The 20,416-nt window shown below is 40.9% G+C and overlaps 1 protein-coding gene across 1 annotated transcript in view; it reads left to right on the top strand.

Moving 5' to 3' along the window:
• SH3RF3 (SH3 domain containing ring finger 3) overlaps positions 1 to 20,416 on the top strand; it is a 394,220-nt gene that overhangs the window by 247,059 nt on the left and 126,745 nt on the right. Inside the window, exon 3 of the mRNA XM_054701331.1 lies at positions 7,533 to 7,628. Within this exon, the coding sequence (XP_054557306.1) occupies positions 7,533 to 7,628 (96 nt within the window). The remainder of the gene's footprint in view (positions 1 to 7,532; positions 7,629 to 20,416) is intronic.

Below are 20,416 nucleotides of genomic sequence, written 5' to 3'. Positions count from 1 at the left end.
CAGTCCTGCCCTGGGTCCCCAGTTACGATTCTAATGTTTTCCTTTTCCGGTTGGAAAAGGAGCCTCATGTTGCTTGCATCTCTGGACCACAGGTTTGTTTTCCCAGTCCCCGAAGATATTGTAAGTGGAGCTCATGTGACAAATTGCCACATCTGCTCGTCTTCGCAGTCCTTTCTCTTGTGGATCTGACCAAGCTCTGTTTGGGTCCACTCCAGGCTATGACTATGTCTAGGATTTTTATTTATCCTTCTCCTCTCCTGAAAGTTGCAGCAGGAATTCCTGAATTACAGATGTCTTACACCAATCTCCCCTTTGGCCCTGTGCTCCCCACCTCTGGCCCACATGGAGTTGGAGGCTGGCTCCCAGGTATCAAGCTTTCAAGGTCAGAACGATTGCTTGGGACAGTGCATAGGTTGCAAATTAAAACTCTGTGATCTGGCACAATAAGAACTTAAAGACCTTAAGCATATCAGCAAATATACACTACCCATGCACTATAATAGCAATAGGAAGTCACAGATGACTCAGCTCCTCTTTCAGATACCCTCCTGAATTGCTATGCCAATGAAATGGAGTATTATTTGTAGACTAATGTACCTTTCAAGATAACTGCATTTTGTTAATAACGTTATTGAAATTCTCCATTATTGGTGATCTTTATCCCAATATCAAAGGGGGTTTTCTCCCTCCAAACACCAAAGCTTTGATTCAATCAATGTATCAAGGAGTTATAACAGTTTTTAAGGCCTGCTTCTTAGGAGTACCTTTTTCCAGGATATTGCTGCAACTTAGGAAGAGCCTGAAGATGTGGATACAATTATGGAAGGATTACAATAGGTTTTACTACATAAAGAATCTTCTCTGGGCTTGGGCGATATCACCAAGAAGTGTATCAATGGTATCTGGAAAAACCATATGAGAAGTTTGTCCATAACTTCAAAAGATTTGCCAAGGACAAGGAAATTAAAGAAATCAACAAGGCTATGGTTAAGTTGGCAAGCAACTTCAATCTGAATGTGGATGAGGATGATATTGAGGAGCTGCAGAGGTGGCTTCTGAGGAATTGCTAATGAGGAATTGTTGTAATTGGAACAGGAACTCATAACTGAAGAAAAAGCAAGAGAAAAGGAAACTGCAAAAGAAGGAAAATAATTTATAATGAAGGGTTTTGGCAGAATATTTTGTAGATATCCCTGAGCTCAACAAAAATTTTAAAAACTTCTCCAACACTAAAAGATTTGCATTATCTACTTACAAATAAATCTATAAGAAAAGAAAAACCAAGCAAACCCCATGGATATATTTTTGAAAAGAGTAATAGCGCCTCATGAAGTGCCTCAGCTTATTCCTTGAACCTAAAAGAAGGCATTGTAATGATGGGACATGACAGCTCCTCTCAAGTTATTGCCCTTGAAGATGTCCCAGTGAGATAAGGTGTGGAGAAGACAGTGATATTTATAAGACAGCGATATTTATCCTGACCCTGCATAGGCCTGGGATAATGTTGTATCTTAGTTTTTAACAAATATTTTTTAAAGAAAAAAATATTAAAATATTTCAGTTAGAAAAACTTATAGAATAAGGGTAAAGGAAAGAAAACATTTTTTACAGCTGTGCAATATGTTTGTGTTTTAAGCTAAGAATTATTATGAGTCAAAAAGTTGAAAATTATAAAGTTTAGAAAGTAGAAAAGTTGCAATGAGTATAAAGTACTTTTAAATAAAGTGTATAGTGCTTATCAAGTCAACAAAGGTATACAGAAATGTTTGGGGCTTTCACATTCACTCACTGACTTAACCAGAGCAACTTATAATCCTGTAAGCTCCATTCATAGTAAGTGTCCCATAAAAGTGTACCATTTCTCTTAATCTCTCGTACAATATTTTTACTGTACCTTTTCTATGCCTATCATATGTTTATATACACAAATACCATTGTATCTATAATTGCCTACAGTGTAATAACATGCTGTACGTGTTTGTAGCCTAGGAACAATAGGCTTTATTGCATAGCTTAGGTGTATCATAGGCTATATTCCAGGTTTGCATAATTATAGTCTATGACAGTTGCACAGTGTAATTTTCATAATGTATTCCTATCATTAAGTAAGCATGACTATATGTGTTTTATATATGTGTATGTATATAAATATATAATATATGATCTATACATCACATACATAATTTGATACATTGTTATTATTTTAAACAAATTTATTTGTTAGCTCAGTTAAAATAAGAAAAAAGTTTTGTTTTATATGAATAATTTCCTTCTCTAGTGTCCTTTCTTTCTTTTTGTATTTTCAAGTTTATGACATATCATTTTCCTTTTCTCTGAAGAGTATTTTTTAACATTTCTTGCAAGGATAGCTACTGGTAACACATTTTGTCAATTTTGCTTCTTTATTTCTTCCCCCTTATTATTGTTGTTGTTGTTATATTCTAAAGGGCAATTTGCATTATAAATAGGGAAGGGAAGTAAAGGATGATTGCACAGACACAAACGAACAGAAAGAGCTGCCCTGAAAGAGACAGGTTTGTTGAAAGAGAGGCCTGCATAGTCCCAGGTGGGCAGCCATAGCAGAACTGCCTCAGTGGCTTTGCAAAGGAAGGAGGGAGGGAGGAAGAGAGGGAAGGAGGGAGATAAGGGACAGTAGTGAATGAGAATAGACACCAAATCTCATATCAAGGAAGCTCAGAGAGAATGCCAGGGAGGATAAATGCCAAGTATCATTACATGTTAATCATAGCTGTAAATTCCCAGTGTGCTAATCGCAATGTCACTGCCATATCTTAGTTTGGTTCTGATGCTTTCTCTGTGTGTTCAAACTGTGCTTTTTGCATTTTACTTTGTTAATTTTGTTTTAGTAGTCAAAGATGATGTCAGAGGTAAAAGGGACTGCTAAATATTCCTCTAGTAGTTTGGTGGTGAAGTATGGGGGGAGGAGAAGGGGAAGTCTTCTTTGGTCTTGTGATCCTACGGTTAAATATCAGACCTTTAAGAAAACCGTCCTTAGATTGTGAACTCCACAAGTGTTTCTTCATTTCTTTCCCCTTAGGTGGGATAGGATGGTATGGACTGAAGTTGGGTGGGGTATGGTGGATAATACCATCATTTAGTGAACCAATCCTCTCTTGTGCTATACATTTGCCTCAAGTTTTTCTCTAGTTGAACAAATGTTATAGTTCATATCCTCAAAGCTGAATCTTTTTGTGTACCTCTTTGGTTTTCTTAGAATAGAATCCCTTGAAGTAACATTGCTAGATTGGTGTATATGATTTTAAAAATTTATATCCCCACTAGAAATAAGTGCCCATTCTCTGCATGTTGACCAACACTCTGTATTGGCTCTATGTTTATCTTAGCTAATTTGATGAGCAGAAAAGAAAAAAGGAGAACAAAAAATCAGTCTTCTTGTTTAAAAATATATTTTTTGATTGTTAGCCAGCTGTAGCATCTTCAGTTACATATAGTGGCAATATGCAGTTCTTTTTTTGTGAATCGACTCATTTTTGCCCTTTAGCCATTTTTCTTTTAAGATATGTATTTGTCTTTTTTTCTTCTTCAAGTCTATGTCTCCTTTAAGTCTTTTTTCTCCTTTAAGTCTATATTGTAATGATAATAAGTCTTTGTCTCTCATATATTCTGCAAGTACTTTTTCTAATTCGTTTGCCTTTTGTTATGCTTCTACTGTTTTGTTTCAGAGAATATAGCTTTTCTGTAGACAGATCTGTATTATCATGTTTTCAAAGACCTTCCCTAGCTTAAGATAAAACTTCTATTCATATTTTCTTTTTTGGACATTCAAGTTTTATCCCTTAATATTTAAAATATTTAATCTTTATGTAATTAATTTTTGTTTATAAAGAAAATCAGAGAACTAGTTTTATTTTTTAAAATGGTTTGCCAAATTTAATCGCATTTTCTGATTATTCCTAGTAGATGGTAAAGCCAGTAATTTTTATGTATTTGTGTCTTAATTTTGTACATATTCCAATTTTATTTGATAGTTTTTCTAAGTAGAAAATTATATACTTTTATTTCTAATATTCATAATCCTCTCTTATTTTATTTCTTTGACTTTTTTTTCTAAGCCACTATTAAATAATAGCTTTAATATTATGTTATTTCCCTTGTCATCAAAATTGATCTCGTCTTTTTTTTTTTGACAAAATTTTTTTTTCTTTTTTTGCTAATGTGAAAACTCTGACCTATAGGAAGCATTCAGTTATCTTTTCTCTTGCATCACCAACATACCTTTCTTTGGCTGAATTTAATTGTGAACTTGTGAGGTGATCAGGGTCTGTGAGATAAGGGGCATTTTCTGTACAGCTCTCCCGAAATGAGCTGACCACTGTGGCACTAGGGTTGTCTTAAAAACCACATATTCTAATGGGTGAGCATTTGCTAGAAGAAAACCCTTTTAGATACTTTCTGTAACCCAAGAACAAACTACCTGTGAAATTGTTTGATTTCTTCATAGTGTCTTTTGCATTTTTATGACCTATACCAATTGTGAAAAGAAATATTCCAAAGTCACACGTGATATTGTCATTTTATATTTTTATTAGCTGGGAAATTGTGGGTGAGTGGGATTGATTTCCCCTAAATGCTACATTATATTGCTTGGAGAGAACTTCCTAGTTCAGCTACTTACCGTTGTTCTTCCCTCTCTGTGTGCCTTGAAAGGCATATTTGGCATGCATTTCATCATTCTACCTCACCCCAGATGAGTACCCCAAATTGTATGGTCCACCAGCTCACAGTGAAGCAGCTTCTTTGATAAATGCATGAAGTCTTACTGTTTGAATGTTCCTCTGAACCTTGGAAAGATCTATCCTGTCCCATATTACTGCTTTACATTAAAGCATTGAAGCTTCATTGCAAAGCCAGATGGTACATTCAAATCCAATGGGGGTTACTCCATTAGGCTGCTCTTGGCTATCAACTCTTCAGCACATTAGAGTCCCTGACAGGCCAGCTGCTCTCCTAGCCTATATTCAGGGACAAATGACAAGGAGGCTTTAATGTGGTGCAGTAGTGGAGCTTGGGGAGGTTAAGCAGATGGTCCTTGGGGAGCTCCATTATGTGCTGAGTATATTGAAAAAAGGATGGTCATTGGAGAGGGAACAGAGGCTAACCAAAGGCCCCTGGTATAGGATTTTTGCTCGTGGCATTTCTGTCTGGCCCTCTTGACACTTCAGACTGTACTGTCTCCCCCAGTGTTCCTCCATGATGAATCCCTCATTTTGTTCTTCTCACTTCTCAGTGTTTTCTGTCATTCTCCTTTGCATACCACCCTGTCATTTGTTTTTTGTAACTCCTGGTACCTGTGAGGGTATCCTTGGTGTGTTCTTCCCCAGCAACCACCTGTCTTGCAGTTTCTTGAAATTCCTCTTTCCTTTTACCATCAGGCCTCTTCTTTTCTCTCTCTCTCTTTTTTTTTCCTTTCCTGCATCATACAGAAATCCCCATTTTTCAAATATTTATCTTATGCCAATTTGCCTTTATAAAAGACCTACATTAGCACCTGCTTTCCATATCCAAAAGAAATCTGAAGATTTTCACTTTTTAAAAAAGATTTATTTCATTTATTTATGCATACAAGAACTGGGGTATCGGCCAGAGGTATAGGGGGTGAGCAGATTTACCAGAGACAGAGTGGGCAGCAGAGCAGAGCAGGCAGAGCTACTGAAATATACTGCTAAGGGGAGCAGCAGGAAAGACAGGAGTCGTTTGCTGCGCCATGTGGTTTACCTCCCTGACCAGGGATCGAACTCATGCTGCAGTGGCTGACATTAGCTTGATAGTGCTGAGACTTTAACCCCTGTGCCACCAGGGAGGCACTGAAGATTTTCACTTTTACAACCAAAAGCAAAAAGAGGATTTAGTATTGGTTTTATGTCAGCTGTTCTAGAGGCAGCAGAACCCTGAGAAGAGAAAGTGGCATCGCCAAGCTACTTCCTAGAACTACTTAATATAGACTGTGCATTTATCATATCACTCCTGCTTTTATTATGTTTATGTCATTTTAGGTTTGATATGCTATTTGGTATGATTTGGCAGGTTATTTTTTGGATCTGGGAACACTCAAAAAATTTCCATATAAATTAATGTTATAAATCCTACTTGATCATGATGTATGATCCTTTTAATATATTGCTAGATTCCATTTGCCAAAATTTGTTTAGGGTCTTTGCATTTTTTATATCAGAGATAATGGTCTGTAGTTTTCTTGTGATTTCTGTGCCTAGATTCAGAATCAAGGTAATGTGGGCTTTGAAGAACGCATTTGGAAGTCTCCCCTTCTTTTCAGTTTTACAGAAGAGTTTTAATAGGATAGATACTAATCAGTGGGATTATAAATTGGTACAGTCATATGGGAAGCATTGTGAAGATTGTGAAGATTCCCCCAAAAATTTAAAAATAGAAATTCTGTCCAATCCAGTATCCCATTTCTGGATATTTACCTGAATGATGTAAAAACACTAATTTGAATAGATATATGCCTCCCCATGTTTATTGCATCACTGAATACAATAGACAAGAATTGGAAGCAAGCTTGCCCATTGATTGATGAATGGATAAAGAAGATGTAGTGTATATACACAATGGGATACTATTTGGTTATTTAAAAAAAATGAAATCCTACCATTTGCAACAAAGTGGGTGAATCTAGAGGAAATTATGCTTAGTGAAACAAGCCAGGCAGCAAAAGGCAAACATTGTATTATTTCACTCACATGTATGAGAAAACCAAGAAAGAGATGAACTAAATAAAACAAAAGTAAACTTTTAGACTGTAAGACCAATGAATGGTTACCAGAAAGGAAGGGAGGATGGGAATGGGTAAACTGGTAAAAAGGGAACAATGGTATGGTGAGGAGAGAATTACACTTTTAGCAGTGACTTTAACATAAATAATCATGTTGGTTCTCAGTGACTGACACCGTAACATAATGTTATGATGCAATGCTATGTCGATAAAAATTGTTAATGGTAATTGCTTTTTCACTTTATGACATTTTGGCTTACAAAAGCTATTCATATAAACATACTTTCAGTTAGTGGGGGATACTTGAATTGTCTGGCAGGCCAAAGGATTTTAGAGGGTTATTCAAAGCTTTTATATACCCATGACTCTAAGTGCAGTTTTTGATCTTTTCTGGAGGCAGAAACTTAGAATGTTTATACTTAGCTGAATTTATATCTTTTCAAAATATTTTCATTTCATTAAGTAAATAATAGAAACATGAACTTAAATATACTAACTATATTATAAATTACCATGTTTCTCCATGTGAGGGTCTTTGCAGCTGTAATCAATACATAAGAGAGAAAGAAAGTGACCCTGGTGAAGAGTCAGGGATGGCTCTCTTCATGTCAGGTCACCAGTGGGTAGCACACTGGTTTTGAATCATTGCTTAAAATCTTTTCTCATCCTCGACAGCACTAACCAGTGTCTTGCTTTCTTATTTGTTGTGTGTGTGCGTCTGTGTGCTTGTATCCGTCTTGTGATCCGGCAATTCCAGGATGAAATTCTGACTGTGATCAGAAGGGTGGATGACAACTGGGCAGAAGGCATGTTGGGGGACAAGATCGGGATTTTCCCCCTTCTCTACGTGGAGGTAAGGTGGTGCCCTCACACTCTTGTTTTTTCATCACCTGGTCTTAGCGTCCCCTTTTCTAAGAAAGAGGCTACTTTCACTATAATCTAAGGTCAATTAGGGACTGCATGTGGGTTTTTATTGGTGCCACTGTGGTATGAGAATTGCCTGGGCCAGTTTTGAACTGTCTGTCCCTCTTACTGTGGACCATGAAGGAGGACTCCACTGAGGCCTGTGCCTGACACCCACTTTTCTGAGACTCCTTGAAGTACTGCTGTGCTTGTCTCCCCAGTGCTGAAAGAGAAGAGTTCGGACCCAAAGGCAGTATTGCCTTTGACACCACAAACAGAGCAGAAGGAAATGTTGCAGGCCATTTGCAATGTCTTCCTAGGGCTCTGGAATACTGGGCAACTTGTTCAACTGTGAGTCCCTCAAGCAAAGATGAGGCTAAGTTAAGGTCCATTAATCCTTTGTTTCTTTTCTGTAACTAAGAAGCACTAGGTTTTGAGTCTCTAAATTTTTTTTTAAGATTGATTTATTTATGCATACAAGAACTGGGGTACACGCCAGAGGTGCAGGGAGTGAGAGGATTCACCAGAGACAGAGTGGGGAACAGAACAGGCAGACTGACTGAAATACACTGCTGAGGGGAGCAGCGGGCGAGCCAGGAGAGGTCTGCTGCACCATGTGGGTAGCCCTCTGGCCAGGGATTGAACTCATGCTGCAGTGACTGCTAATATCTTCATAGGTTGTGTCTTAACCCCTTGTACCACCAGAGAGGCCCCTTGGGTCACTAAATTATAGGCAGTACTGAATGGGGAGCATCTACAATGTTTGGCTTTTAAGCCACTGTTAACCCTGGCTGCTGTGTGTGTATATACGGTTTGTCAGTGTGTATACTATTTTTCAGTGAAAGTTCATTCATGAAATGTCCATGAGCCGACCAGATGAGTCATATGTTAATTACTGGAGTTATCCCAGAAAAATCATTTCAGCTGATGCTCCCTGCTGTGTACCAAACACTTAAAAGTATTTCCTCATGTAATCCTCTCAACAACCCTGGTAAATGGAAACTATGGACTTTATAGATGAGCAAGCAGAGGCACAGAAATGTCTCAACTTAATAGGTGTCAGACAGGGACTTGAACACTGGCGATTTGCTCTGAACAATCCTGCACCTGCTCCCTCAATGCCCCCCACTAACATCACATTTCACTTAACCTGCTGCAGGGCTCCTCACACTAGTAGGTGACACGGCCAACTTTGTCATACCCACAGAGGATGTGTGGGTGCTGGTAGGTATTTATTAAACATATCTGGCAATTCCTATCACTTTATCCTTTACAGGATAACATCCAAATGCTTTAGCACAACATTCAAGGCTCTTGGTAGTTTGACCCTAATCTGTTTTTTCCAGTCTCATTTCTTGTCATTGCTTACCTTCCCTCAACATTCTGTAACAGTGGTGCTCTCACTATTGTTGTGGGTAAGCTGCTCAGGAGATTGTGACCTTCTAACAACAATGAGTACACACGTGTGTGTGCACATACATGTACATTTGTAAGGTTCGCACTTCCCCTAATACCTGTGTGCTTCATTTATACCTTTACCTTACCTCCCAGAAGTGCTATGAATACCACTCACACTACAGTCTAGAATTCAAAAATCTTAGCTTCCGGACAGTTCTAGTCAGTGGAACATTTTTCCCAAGCAGACTCTTATAGAGATTTACAAAAATGTTCATAAAACCTTTACTATGATGACCCAAGCTGGAAACAACACAAATATCCATCCACAGTGGAACAGATAAATAAAGTTATGTTCTGTTCATATACTGGACTACTATTTGGCCTTGAAAGCAAACATGAGACTATCACATATAACAGCATAGATGACTCTCACAGATATATTTTTGAAAGAAATGAGACAAAGGAGTATGCAGTGTAATTGTTTTTTTAAGTTCAAAAACAGGAAAAGTGCTATTCTTGGGTTAGAGAAGTCAGGACAATACTGGGACTTTGGAAGAAGATTGACTAGAAGGGGCCAGAGAAAGTTTTCTGAGATATGAAGGTTCTATTTTGATCTCAGAAGTGGTTACCTAAAGATATGCAGCTGTAAATAGTACATATGTAATGTTTGTGCATTTTGCTTTAAACTGTGATTTGAGATGTGAAGAAAAACCTTATAGGGATCCCCAAGGCAGGTAACAGTGGGACCCACCCACTGCAGAAGACTCACTTAAACCCTACCAGATAGTCCCTTCTCTGCAAAGTGGGCTGAAATGTTATCAGGGTGCTGAGAGCTTGAGCAAAGGTCTGAAAAAGGCACCATCTGGTCTTCTTATGGTTCTTTGTGATTCTGCAGACTTTCACAAACGGCATGATTGGCCACTGGAGATGCTCCTTCAAGTAGATCCTGCCTGCAGGATGAGGGGAGGCTACTCCTCTCTGTCCCAACTGCTCTCCATGTCTCATGCCTCCACTCACAGGCTAGCCTCTGCTCTGGGTGCCGCTTCTTACACACATCCTTACATCTTCCCCAGCGGAACACCCTGTGGCCCTTGGGGCTCAGCTTTCCTCACTCCCCTTGCACACACCCTCCCTTGCCCACTAATAGCCTCAATTCTGCAGGCATATTTCTAGGGTTTATTTTGGTTTAGCTTTTTCAACTGCTTTTTGGTTTATTTTTGTTTTGTTTGTTTCCTCTATATCCATATATGAGTGAAATCATTTGGTATTTGTCTTTCTCCATCTATTTTCACTCCATCTATATTCCACATGAATGCAATCATCCAGTATTTGTCTTCTCATTTGGACTTATTTCACTTAGCATAATCCCTTCCAGCTCCAGCCATGTTGTCACAAATATCAGGCATTCATCTTTCTTTATAGCTGAGTAGTACTCCATTGTGTATATATGCCACATCTTGATCCACTGCTCTGTCAATGGAGCTGTGAAACTGGACAGCCACATGCAGAAAAATGAAACTAGACCACTCTTTCATGCTGTATACAAAAACTAACTCAAAATGGATCAAAGACATTGGATGTAAGGCTGTGAACAATAAAATACATGAAAGATAACAGGGAAAACACTTCATTTCATTGGCTTCAAAAGTTGAGTCTTTGGGGACTTTACTCCAGCAGCAAGGAAAACAAAAGCAAAAATAAATGAATGGGACTACATCAAACCGAAAAGCCTCTGTACAGTAAAAGGAACGAGCATTAAAGCAAAAGGACACCCTAGAATTGGAGAAAATATTTGTATACCATACATCTGACAAGTGGCTGAACTCATGCCGTACAACAAAAAGAAAACAACTCAATCAAAAAATGGACATAAGAATAATCAACTTCTCCAAAGAATTACAGATGGCTGTATGCTTTTTGACCCAGGCTGTCTTTATGAAATGAAGGAGAACATGCTCTGGATACCTGATACCCTCTCCCATGGGAGCTGTTTCTTCACCCTGTGTTGCAGCAGGCACACTGGATCATTTGTATAAAACTAGCCTGGAGCTGGCCTAGTCAATACTGCTTGAAGTCTGTTTTCTGAAAGGTAGCCTGTCTCCCAAAATGTCTGTATATTCTGATTTGTAGTAGAAATATTGCTCTTACCCTCACCCTCCACAACCCCAGGGCCCAGCTGCTAACTTCATCTGCACCAGTGACAGGTACTGAGCCATCTGATTTTGCTCATGTGCCCACAGGTTTTCTCACCTTGGTGAGCTGCCTCACCCACTGTCTTCCCAGCTGTTGCTCTCTCTGACCTGGAGCACCGTCCTGTCTCTTGGAACCTGTCCCCTTCTTTTCTCCCTAATGCAAATGTCAAGGTGGAGCAGCCAACACTATATCAAGAATGACAGTGTGTTTCACTGACACCTGCTCATCAGTCAGACCACTTCCAGGAGGCCATTCTCACTGTTGATCACCCTGGAGAGGTGGAACAGGCTTTGGTTGTCCCCACCTTGTAGCATGAGAGCCACTGAACCAACTGCCTTCTGCTTTCCCATAGGCTCCAGGACATTTGGATGTGCCCTTAGTAGGGCTCTCAGGCTACCCCTGCTCATATCACTTCTCATGGGTAGTGGAACCCAACAGGAGAACCACAAGTGACTGCTCAGGCACCAGGGGCTTCAGAGGTGGACACGTTGGGCTAAACACCTGCACATTAGATATGACCTGTGGCCTTTTGCAAGCTCTTGAACCATTCCTCAGTTTCCTTCCTCAAACAAGGGCAATAAAATAACATGGACTTCATGGAGTAGTTGTGAGACTTAATTAACAGTATACAGGCCAGCCCTACCATGAAGGAGACTTGAAAGGCCCATCTCTGTTGTCCTGTTCTAATTTTTTGTTAAATGACTAACTGGTCCACTTGTGTGTTTGCGGAAGATCTGTGTGTTGTTTCTGGACATTGACCATGTGTGGTCTTGTGTGGCTGAATGTTTCCTACAAAGTGTTCTTTTTGGCTCCCTAGAGGGGATGGGGACTCTCTGATGGCAGGTGTACCTTGATGCCTATCTAGGCAAAACAATACCTACATAGTTCGAGCTGAGTGAAGAATATATATATATATATGCTGAGTGCATATATATATATATATATATTATATATATGCTGCATGATAGGAGAGCTCCTGGAAAGCTGCATCCAAGGGGCACTGTGGGAATCAGCCTCATTCTAGAGAGATCTGTCCAGCCCTGTACAGAGTTTTACCAGGGACTTGCATGGAGACATGGAAGGTATGTCAGCATTTTTTCCCATGATGCTTGTCTGCAAAGAAAAGCTCTTCATGGGACTGGAATTCAAACCTCAAAGATCATAATGGTTAGAAACATAGTAGAAAAGAATGATGAAATTCAGTAGCATAAACATCAAGTTCTACCTTCACATTCAGAAAATAAATTGTTCAGGTGGTGTGTGGGGCGCACTTAGATCACCAGCAGTAATTTAAGAAAAACCTTCAAAGTTACAGGAAAATGATGGTACCTGCTTTACACTAAGTAGATGTTTGACCGTACTATTCCATGTGGCTGTTGTGTATGTATATGGTTACCTAGGTGACACAGTTGTGCAGGTCACACTCTCATGTACATATACCTCACCCCATATGTACATATATCCTCATACCCTCACCCCCACCCCATGCAAAACCTATGTCACCTCATCTCTGCAACAAACTGGGGAGGGAAGTCCATCCTAACTTCCCTGATTATGCACATGAGGAGGGTGAAAAACAGCCAATCTGTGCCTAAGATGGCAGGACCAACGTGTGGCAGGACAGTAGACCAGGATGGTGAGGGCACAGCAATCAGCACACACTGCTAGGTGCTTCACTGTGCAGGGGACAGAAGAGTGCCTCAGGGTCCTGGGAGTATTCAGCTGTCCTTGACTTGGGAGAAGAGGTCCATGGCAGCTCCTTGGGGAAGGGCTCACCAACCGTCCAGTGTTTAGAGCTGTATCTATTGATTCCCAGTGCTTTCATTCATTGCTTCTGTTTGAACAGCTTTTCAGGGGTGTTATGGGTGAGAGGTCATTTATGACAGTGCCACGCACCAGCCTCAAGTAACTCATACTCCACTAGAAGGGGGAAACAGAACAGATGTCAGACTAAGTGCAGAGCTTCTGGGAACACTCAGGCTCTGGTCATGCACATAAATCGCCATTGTACCATGGGTTCGCCAGGTCACCAGGAACCTGCGAGAGAGGGAGGTGTCTGTTGTGCCACCTCTGTGACCATGCTGTGTGAGCACAAGAGTGTTTTGTACCCCTACACCTAGACTATGGGAAACGGGTAAACTGGAGCTGCGTGGGGGAGTTCTAGACTAGGGGGCGTTGCAGGGGTATGGTCAGGCCTTGCATGGAGGCACAAGACTTTCCACAAGAATCTCCTGTTGGTCACACCACTCAAGATGAATCTGAAGGCCTGTAAGGAATTTGCATATTACAGACCTTTGTGCTGAATTGGAACAGACCAGCAGGCAGGGAGACAGCCCGAACCCCGCTGGCCTCAGAGTGAACACCAGAGTTGAGGAGCCCCTTTTACCCCTTCCTTCTTGGCCTAGGTGTTTGCATTTACATATGCACATGCCCTGTGCTTTCTGGGCCCATTTGTCCACAATCATAGCCATGCATGCCCCATCCCCACACCTCTCGGCCCCGTGTGTCTGTGCCCAGAACGCAACCCAGGAGAAGTGCAAGACCACAGGCACCAGCCATAGAGGCTAGTGGTGGGAAGGCGGCAGGGAAAAAAGCCTGATTTAACACCATTGTAGGGTCAGGAAGGGCCACAGTGCAGGTTTCCTATGATCCAGCAGACCGGGTAAAGGAGGAGTCAGAGTCCTTGGTGGGTTTTGCAGGCTTTTTTTTTAGATTACCAGGCATATGGCAGGCAAGGGTGCTGGGGGGCTGGAAGGCTGGCAGTCCTCCCAGCCCCCAGCAAGTCCTCACTCTATCTGGGCTCTCCGGCCTTCTCTCTGCTTCTCTGCTCTTCCGTTCGTTCTGCTTCTTCTCAGCTTCTGCTGGCGTCCCCGTGATGCTGCCCTTAAAAGCCCAGTCTTAGCCCAGGTGAATCCCATCCACCTATGCCCACACCCTATTCCAGGTGCCCGCCATCAGGCATGCATTCGGGACCACAAGGATCCATCATCTATCCTGATGGCGGGAGGGCAGAAAAGCCTGACATTTTTCCTTACCCTACAACCATTTTCCTTATAGGTATCCCCTGGGCCAACATCCAGGGAGGGTATAGCACCCACAGAGGATGCAGGGACAGTGTAGGGTAAATAATTGTCAGGCTTTTCTGCCCTCCCACCATTAGGATTGATGATGGATCCCTGTGATCCTGAATGCATGCCTGATGGCGGACACCTGGAGTAGGGTGTGGGCATGCATAGGTGGGTTCACCTGGGCTGAGACTGGGCTTATAAAGGCGGCGTCACAGGGACGCCAACAAAACAAGAGCGAAAGAGAGCGAAAGACCAGACCAGAGGAATGAAGAGAGTATGAGGTCACGAGAGAACGCTGGCGAGCCCGAAAGAGTGGAGATTTGCTGGGAGCTGGAGGCCTGCCAGCCTCCCGGTCCCCCAGCACCCTTGCCTGCCATGTACTTGGTGAATTCCTAATAAAAGCTTGAAAAAGCTACCAAGGGCTCCATGACTCCTCCTTCGCCTGTTTGCGGTGGGTCATAGAGAACCTGCTCTGTGCCTTCCTGCTCTTTATAGACAGGTGAGCCACATGCCATAGAATTTGCCTTCTCTGATGCCAGCTGGTAAAGGCTGTTGCCTTGTGGACGGATGGTGCTGCCTGACGGGAGGGGAGCTGGACTGTTGTGTTAGCTCTGGGTGAGCACTAGCCCAGAGGCCTGTGGCAGATACCAAGGAAGCACTGTTTTGTTTTCCTGCAGGCTGGACGAACTGGATTGGGAGTAGTCATCTTTCCTTCCCTCTTTTGCGTGGCATGTCTTCTTCTTTATTGCACCTACATACGTTTGTGCATTTTCTTGTTCTGTGCTCTTGTAGATCAGGAGGTATCCCTGGTTTCCTCAGTGGCATGGGTTAATGAGAAGATTCACTCCAGTTGCCCTAAATTCTGTTCATCATTTATTTGTCTCTGCATGTGGAGAGAAGAGTGGCTGCCTCCAGCCACAACATGAAAAGGGGAAGTCTGACTCTAAGACTTCCAGGTTCTTGTCCTGTGCCCTTTCCCCAGTGACTGCCTCTCACCTCTAGTCCTAGCAAACTGAGTCTCGACACGAGAATGCCTAGATGGAAAGGTATGGGGAGGAAAGGGCATGGCTCTGAGAGGGATTGTGAGCTAATAGTTGAGGTGACACTTCTGTGATAGGTGAGCCCTGATATCCTAGGGCTTAACATCTTAGAGCTGTTAGAATTGGCTAGACTGAGGGCAGAGGAGCCTTGCATCAGTAATAAGAAGACCTGGCTGATGGAGTCGCTGCCATCTTTAATACTCAGGGGAGGATAAAAAAGTTTTATGAACCAGGCCTGGAAGTGAGCTGAGCATGCTACCCAAAAGCCATAGCTGGAGCTCAGCCACTTGGTGACCCAACTACATGATGACCTGGGAGCTGAGACCAATCTGTGTGCTCATCTCAGAGAAGCTGTGTTCTTGGTAGTGGAGAGAAGCGGGGGATGGTTAAGCCGGGGTGGGGGGTAACCTCAGTCCAAGGCCAGTGAGAGACTGTGGGGGGGCCCAGAGAATTCTGACTTTGCTGAACCAGATCTCAGCCCTTTTTCTGTTGGTGTTCAATGGTGATATTAGGGAAAATGATTGATAAAACATTATTTATAGGTTCTGGGAAAATGATGGAGGCAAAACTAAAATCTTTATTTAGTCAAATAAATGTAATAACCCAAAATGGTAGTGGTGGTTACTAATGACAACTGTTTTCCATTTGGGAGTCCTTATCTTTAGCAATTACAATGTATGTTGTTGCACAACTTTGTTCTAAGCCTTTTGAACTCATATCATCTGTGCATGTAGCATGGTTGTCCCTATTAGTTTTCACCTGTGCCTCTAAATATGGTATTAAAACTTTTGATAATAACATAGGCACAAGTGACACAACTTCCATTGGGAATAAAATAACTGAATTTTTTATTTATTGTATGTTTTCTACACTATTTTAAAGTGGTGAACAGATCCTCAATATATTGGATCTTCCATCCTCCACTGCAAAGAAGAAACTTTGTCTTGGCTTTTCAGCCACTTCACTAGAGCAGGCAGATGTTTTCTGGGAGCAAAGATGAGCCAGTCCTCTGGCTTCTAGTGGGATAACCACACCCAGGCCCATGAGAACAGCAGTGTAGACACAATGCTGAGAGCCCTTTCTCCTTTTCCGTGTCCTCCCAGGCCAAACCTTTCCTAAGGCTCTGCCTTTTTTGGGATCCAGGCAGGGAAGAGAAGCAGATGTGAGCTCCTGGTTAAGGGGAACTAATTTTTAGTCATCAGTCCTGGTCTCTGCATTCCCTTCCCCCTGTTCTCAGCTCCTTAAATGGACAGCAGAATGTCAAGAAACAACAATGCAGCTAACATTCCACTTCCAGTTGACCTCTGTCCTGCTGCCTCATGGGAGCATGCTGGACTGGGAGCTGGAAGGCCTGTTGCTTTTGGTCTTGGCTGTGAAACTGAAGGTTCTATGGGCATTATATTCCTCCAGAACTCCTCAAAATGTGGGTGACACCCCATCAGAAAGTCTTGTCAAGAGGATCCAATCAAATAATAGACTCAACTCCCTGTCAATGGTCCAGCATCACACAGAGTAGTCACTGGTATCTGTGTGCAAGAATTGACTGGGATGTCAGATGCCTCTGAAAGAGGTAGAAGGTTCCTACAGTAGTGAGGAGCATAGCCGGTTGTCTTGCATCTCTCACATGCCCAGCGAGTGGGGCAGTGTCTGAGCTGAATGAACTGGCTTAGATTAAGGTCGTCTTCTGGTTACTTTTTATTTTCTTTCTCTTCTTTTAGCATTCTTTACTGCCTACCAGTAAACCAGCTCTGCTAACTTCTATAAAGTTTTGGCAAAAACTCACACTGGTACTAACATGGGGATGGATTATGTCTCCCATCATCACATGGGTGACCATCACAGCTGTTAGAAGTTCATTTATGAACTTACGGGGAGCCATCCCCAAGTTTCATGTTGGTCTGACAAGTCTTTCCCATTGGTATGGTTTTAAAACCAGTGATAGTACAGTCAGGTGTCCACATTTTACTGTGAAGCAACAAGATGAGTTTATGTGATGACAATTGTTCCCCAAAACTCTACCACCCTTGTGGCCTCCCTTATGTTTGGATCTGCCCCTGTGAGGGCTGGTGACCTGACCCTGACCCTGAAACCTTCTACAGATATGGTGAGTTAGCTCAATGGAGCTATTTTGGCACTGAAAGAGTAGGTTTCTACCACAATGGTATTCCTCCAACTACACCATTTAAGCCACCAACATTCATTCATTCATTCATTGAGCAACCACTATATACCAGCCTCTGGGCAGCAACAATGAAAAAAGCAAAGAAAATCATCCTGAAACTCACATTCGTTGGAAGGAGACAAATAGAGACACAACATTTTAAGTTTGTATGTACATTTTTTTAATTGAGGTAACATTGGTTTATAACTCTGTATGATTTAGGGGAATAGTTTCCTCACATGTATGTCAGCATATAATATCCATCATTGGGATTTCTCCTCACTTTGTTCCTGCCCCCCACAATTACCTTAATTCTGCAGTCATATTTCTAGAGTTTGTTTAGGTTTAATTTCGTTAATTCCAACATCCCCACCTACAGTGTAACAGGGTCTCCTTTTTTTTACTTACTCTAACTAGCATTTGTTGTTTCTTTTTTTTTTTTTTTAACATGGGACATTCCTATTGGTGAGAGGTGGTGTCTCATTGTGGTGTTGATTTGAATTTCCCTCATGATAAGTGATGATGAACATTATTTAAATTGGCTGTTGGCCATTTGTGCGTCTTTTTTTGGAGAATGTCTAATTATCTCATCTGTCCATTTTTTGATTGGGTTGTTTGTTTTCTTTTTGTTGAGTTGTATAAGTTCTTTAGAGATAATTAATATAGTCCCTTGTCAGATATATGGTGTGAAAATATTTTCTGCCATTCAGTAGGGTGTCTCTTCATTTTGATTACTATCTCTTTGCTATATAGAAACTTTTTAGTTTGATGTAGTCCTCCTACCTGTTTATAGGCTCCTTTGTTTTCCTTGCAGCTAGGGATGAATCCACAAAGATATTTCTGAAGTTTGTGTCATGGAGTATTTTGCCTATATGTTCTTCTATGTATTTTATATTTGCATGTCTTATATCGATTTTAATATGTTTGGGAACATTCCTTCTTTCTCCATATTTTTCAAGGAGTTTGTGCAGGATAGGTATTAGTTCATTTTTGAAAATTTGGTAGACTTGCTTGTGAAGCCACCTAATATTTTGTTTTGGGGGGGAGTTTTTAATTACTGTTTCAATTTCCTTTTTCATGCTTGGTTTGTTCAGGTTTTCTATTTCTTCCCTATCCAATCTTGGATTATTGTATAATTTTAAGAATCTGTCCATCTCATCTAGGTTGTTGAATTTATTTGCATATAGGTATAATAATTATACATATAATAATCTGTTATTATCCTCTCAATTTCTACAGTATCTGTTGAAACTTCTCTTTCATTTTTGATCCTATTCATTTTTTTTCCACCAGTGATCCTAGCTAGAACTTTGTTTACTTATTTATTTTTGAAGAATCAGCTTTGGCTTCATTGATCTTTTGTACTGTCTTTTAAAACTCTATTTCATTTATATGTGCTCTAATTTTTTTTTATTTTTTCCATCTTATACACTTCAGGACTTTTTTGTTCTTTTCCTATTTCCTTTAGATGAAAGACAAGTTAGTTTATTTGATCTCTTTCTTATTTATTGATGTGTGCCTGTATTACTGTGTACTTCCTTCTAAGTACTGCTTTTATTGTGTCCTAGATATTCTGGAAGTTTATGTCCTCATTGTCATTTTACACAAGGTTTGTTTTTCATATTGTTTATTTGATTTCTCCATTGACCAAGTCATCTTTCAGCAATGTGTTGTTATGTCTCCACATTTTCTGTAATTGATAGTTTGATACCTTTACAATCCATGAAGATACTTAGCATGGTTTCAGTGTTCATGAATTTTATATTTGTCTTATGCTCCAATATGTGGTCAACCCTGGAGAATATCCCACATGCATTTTAAAAAAAGTATATTATTATTTTTGGAGGGGAGGTTGGTCTAATTCTTTGTGTAAAGCTATTTTGTCCCCTCTCATATTTTGTCTCATCAATATACCTTTTGGTGAGAGTGGGCATTGAAGTCTCCTGCCACAAATATATTTTTTCCAATATTTGTTTTCTGAGTTGCCTAGTGTACTTTGGTGCTCCTTACCTTGGTGAGTATAATGTTGATGATTGTTGTCTTCCTGATGTATTGTTCCTTTTATCATTATGTAGTGTCCACCCCTGTCTCTTGTTACCTTTTTTAACTGGAAATATCTTTTTTTTCTGATATTAGTATGGCTCTCTCTGACTTCTTTTGAGTTCTGTTTGCTGGGAGGATTGTTTTCCCACCTTTTACTTTGAGCCTATATTTATCTTTTGAGTTCAGGTGTGTCTCCTGGGGACAGCAGACAGTTGGATTCTGTTTCCAAATCCATCCTGACACTCTCTCTTTTAATTGGTAAGTTTAGTTTTTTAACATTTAGAGTGATCATTGATATATGAAAGTCTGTTACTTCCATTTTGCCTTTAGTTTTGTGATCCTATTTCTTTTTCAGTTCTTTTTTGTATGTTTCTCTATTTGGCTTAAATGCTAGAATTTCTTTCAATATTTCTTGGATGCTGGTCTAATTTTTGCAAACTCCTCCAGTTTTTTTTTTTTTTTTAAGAATATATTTATTGCTCCCTCATATCTAAAGCAGAGCCTTGTAGGATATGGTACTCTTAGTTGGCAGTTTTTTTGTTTTTGTTTTTTAAAGATTTATTTATTTATACAAGAACTGGGGTACAGATCAGAGGCGAGGGAGGGTGAGAGGATTCACTGGAGACAGAGCGGGGAACAGAACAGGCAGACTGATGAAATACACTGCTGAGGGGAGCAGCAGGTGAGACAGGAGAGCTCTGCCACGCCATGTGGGATTCTTGCCGGCTGGCCGGGATCGACCCTGCGCTACAGAGGCTGCAGACAGCTTCACATTGCGGCGCTCAACTGCCTGTACCACCAGGGAGGCCCTAGTTGGCAGTTTTTACCTTTAAGT

The sequence above is a fragment of the Talpa occidentalis genome, unplaced genomic scaffold (assembly GCF_014898055.3).
Source record: "Talpa occidentalis isolate TD23 unplaced genomic scaffold, MPIMG_talOcc4v2.1 talOcc4.5, whole genome shotgun sequence".
Taxonomy (NCBI): Eukaryota; Metazoa; Chordata; class Mammalia; order Eulipotyphla; family Talpidae; genus Talpa; species Talpa occidentalis.
This window is presented reverse-complemented; position numbering and strand designations above follow the sequence as displayed.